Below are 3,638 nucleotides of genomic sequence, written 5' to 3' on the forward strand. Positions count from 1 at the left end.
TCCGCCCGTCTTGGCCTCCCAAAGTGCTGAGATTACAGGCTTGAGCCACTGCGCCCGGCCTTGAATACCTTTTCTAACCAAGCACTATGCTTTACACAACATATGTCTGCCTGCCTTCCTTCCTTCCTTCCTTTCTCTTCCTTGTCTCCTCTTCTCTTCTCTTTTATTCTCTTTTCTTTCGACAGTCTTGCTCTGTCACAGGCTGGAGGGCAGTGGCACAATCTTGGCTCACTGCTATGTCTGCCTCTCAGGCTCAAGTGATCTCTTACTTCAGCCTCCCAAGTATCTGGGACCACAGGCACAAGCCACCATGCTTGGCAAAGTTTTGTATTTTTTTGTAGAGATGGAGTGTCGCCATGTTGCCCAGGCTGGTCTTGAACTCCTAATTTGCCCACCTTAGCCTCCCAAAGTACTGGGATTACAGGCATGAGCCACTGCACTCACCCCTTTGGTACTATTTTTACCTATAAAGAATCCAAAGTTTTGAAAGAAGCAGTGTCCAAATAAGTTGTTCTTATTCCAAAGGTCTTATTCTTTGCATTATGAGGCTATAAAGCTGTTAAGGCAGTGCTTGCCTGAGTCTATAAGTGTTGCTTCCTCTTACTATGTCATCTGGGTTATGAGGAAGGATCAAGATTGCTTAAATTCTGAAGTAATCTATTATATCAAACCCCAGAGGGAATCAAGAAACAAATACATTTAGAATCAATGAAAATAATTTATAGCAGCAATTATCTATAATAGTTGATAGATGCTAAAAATACAAACTCAGATTGTGTTAAAATAATTTAATAGATAAATTGCTCAATGAATTACCAACAAAAATTTGAGCGGTATTCTTAATTCTGGAGATGAAGTAAAGGGCAGTAATATTGTGCATTTCTTCCCTTGGTACCTTTATCAGAGGCAGGAGATTGAATTAGATTAGCTATGCATCTAATCCAGTGTGGCAAGTCTTGTATTTTTGTGTTAAGAGACTACTATACCATTTTATATTTATCTTGCATGTAAGTACATACATAATGTCACTTTTCCTGTCTAAAATTAAAGGCTTGTGTCATATTATATTGGCAGGTAGTTTGTTATATTTGCTAGTCTTAGAAAGAACAATTACACACTGTCTCTACAGAAAAAAATAAAACAGTTTCTTGACTTTTTCTGCCTTCAGTTTCCTGTTTTCCAGCACCCAACATAACTTGTAAGGATTCTAGTGGCAATGAAACACATTTTACTGGGAATGAAGTTGGTTTTTTCAAGCCCATATCTTGCCGAAATGTGTAAGTACATTACTGACACTTAAATTTTCAGATTACTTGCCTATATTATATCTTGATTGCATCAAGAGATGAGATAATTTATGGGGACTATCCTGAAAATATATCTTTTATCTTTTTGCCTGTGTCAGAAAACCTTTAAGTGTTTGTTTTTTGGTTTTCGAGATAAGATCTTGCTCAGTCACCCAGGCTAGAGTGCAGTGACAAGATTACTTCTCACTTCAGCGTCGACCTCCTAGGCTTAAGCAATTGTCCCACCTCAGCCCCACAAGTAGCTGGACTACAGGTTTGTGCCACCATGCCTGGCTAACTTTTAATTTTTTTGTAGAGATGAGGTCTCCCTATGTTTTCCAGGGCTGGTCTCCAACTCCTGGCCTCACATGATTCTCCTGTCTCGGCCTCTCAAAGTGCTGGGATTTACAGGCATTAGCCACCACACCCAGCCAAGGGTGTATTTTTTTTAATAAATGCATTATAAATGTGTATTTTTTTAAATTATTGGCATTATGTTTTCAGCCTAAAACTGTATATTGTTACAATTCTATTTGATGGCACCTAGTTTTGATTGTTTCAAGAAATAAAACACTGTACAGATAAATTGAACCTTAAAAAGGAAAAAGAAAAAAAGAAGTAAACCACCGTTAGACTATTGCTACAAGTCTATCAAATCAAGTAGAGCTGAGTAGTCCAGTATGTGGGACAAATAAAAGACTATAAATGACTTCATACCATGTTAATTGAGGTCAGTCAGTTTATACCACTGAGTTATGAAAAAATTGTCTTCAAAATGTGGGAGATTTCTAGAGTACAAATGGCAATTGTGTACCTATTGTATCAGAAAAACACTAATTAATTTTTTGCACATAAAGGGCATTTTAAACTTCGTTTTATTCTTTGTAATAAATATGGATGATGAATGGTAACATTAAACAGAATTCAAAAGTTATCAGTTTGGCTAGCTAGGCACAGTGGTACATGCCTATAGTCCTAGCTACTCAGGAGGCTGAGGCCATAGGGGCCCGGAAGTTCAAGTTCAGCCTGGGCAATATAGTGAGATACTGTCTCTTATAAAAACAACAACAAAAATGATCAGTTTGGGATACTAAGACAGACGGCTTTCTTTTGTTAGGAATTTCTCTATTTAAAGGACTTTTAGGCCTAATGTGGTGGCTTACTCTTATAATCCCAGCACTTTGGGAGGCCAAGGCAGGAGAATCACTTGAGGCCAGGAGTTGGGGACCAACCTGGGCAAAGTAGGGAGACCCTGTCTCTACAAAAAATACAAAAATTAGCCCAGTGAGGTGGTGCTTGCCTGTGGTCCTAGCCACTGGGAGGCTGGGGTGGGAGAATTACTTGGGCCCAGGAGTTTGAGGTTGTAGTGAGCTACGATCGCAGTAACAGAGTGAGACCTTGTCTCTAAAAATATTAAAATTAAAAATTTTTTAAAAAGGACTTTTAAGTTTGATTTCTCTTTCTGCTAAAGCTTATTATTCATTCTTATATTCCTACTTTGTACCAAAAACATGATTTAGTGTTACCTATTTTTAATTATTGGCATTATATTTTCAGCCTAAAACTGTATGTTGTTACAATTCTATTTGATGGCACTTAGTTTTCGTTGTTTCAAGAAATAAACCACTGTACAGATGAATTGGACCTTAAAAAGGGAAAAGAAAAAAAAGAAAGAAACTACCATTAGACTATTGCTACAAGTCGTTAGGATTCTTCGCAAGAACTTTTAGCGTTCTGTCTTTCCTTTTGATCCTACCTCATTGATTTAATGAGGGGCTTTTTATACAGCAAGGGGATTCCATCTTGCTGTATAATCCTAAGCCTACCACTGATCTTGGGTTCCAAGATTTCGCATTAGTCAAGTAAAAATTGTTAAAAAGGAATAGTTTCCAGTGTACTTAGATATGGTTTCATTTTTTTTCTGTTACAGAGGTAAGTTTAAAAAATAGGCTTTAGTTAATATTTAAATTTATAGATATTTCTACCTTAAACATTCTAAACAACTGATGTGTTAAATGCTGGTCCAAGATACAGGTTATAGTAAGAAAATCATCTGTTGAGAACAGCTAACCACTCAGGCTGGAACTTACAGGTTTATATTATTTGTAATGCTAACACCAGAATGGCCTGTTACTTAATTTCCAAGTTGATGCTGATTTTTCTTTCAGTGTCTCAAAATGGATTAGGCTGCATACAACTGAGCTGCACTAATCATACTCATAAGTATTTTTTATTTATTTTTTTTGAGACAGAGTCTTCCTCTGTAGCCCAGGCTGGAGTACAGTGTCACAATCATATCTCATTGCAGCCTCAACCTTCCAGGCTCAAGGCATCCTCTCATCTCAGCCTCCC

General features: G+C 37.5%; 1 protein-coding gene across 2 annotated transcripts in view; it reads left to right on the forward strand.

Annotated features, from left to right (window-relative positions):
* The window catches only part of TM2D1 (TM2 domain containing 1), a 44,461-nt gene that overhangs the window by 9,110 nt on the left and 31,713 nt on the right, over nucleotides 1-3,638 (forward strand). For both annotated transcript variants that reach the window (XM_011941126.1, XM_011941135.1), the window contains exon 3: nucleotides 1,169-1,277. In XM_011941126.1, coding sequence (XP_011796516.1) covers nucleotides 1,169-1,277 — 109 coding nt within the window. The remainder of the gene's footprint in view (nucleotides 1-1,168; nucleotides 1,278-3,638) is intronic.

The sequence above is a fragment of the Colobus angolensis genome, unplaced genomic scaffold, assembly GCF_000951035.1.
Source record: "Colobus angolensis palliatus isolate OR3802 unplaced genomic scaffold, Cang.pa_1.0 Scaffold102, whole genome shotgun sequence".
NCBI classification, from domain to species: Eukaryota; Metazoa; Chordata; class Mammalia; order Primates; family Cercopithecidae; genus Colobus; species Colobus angolensis.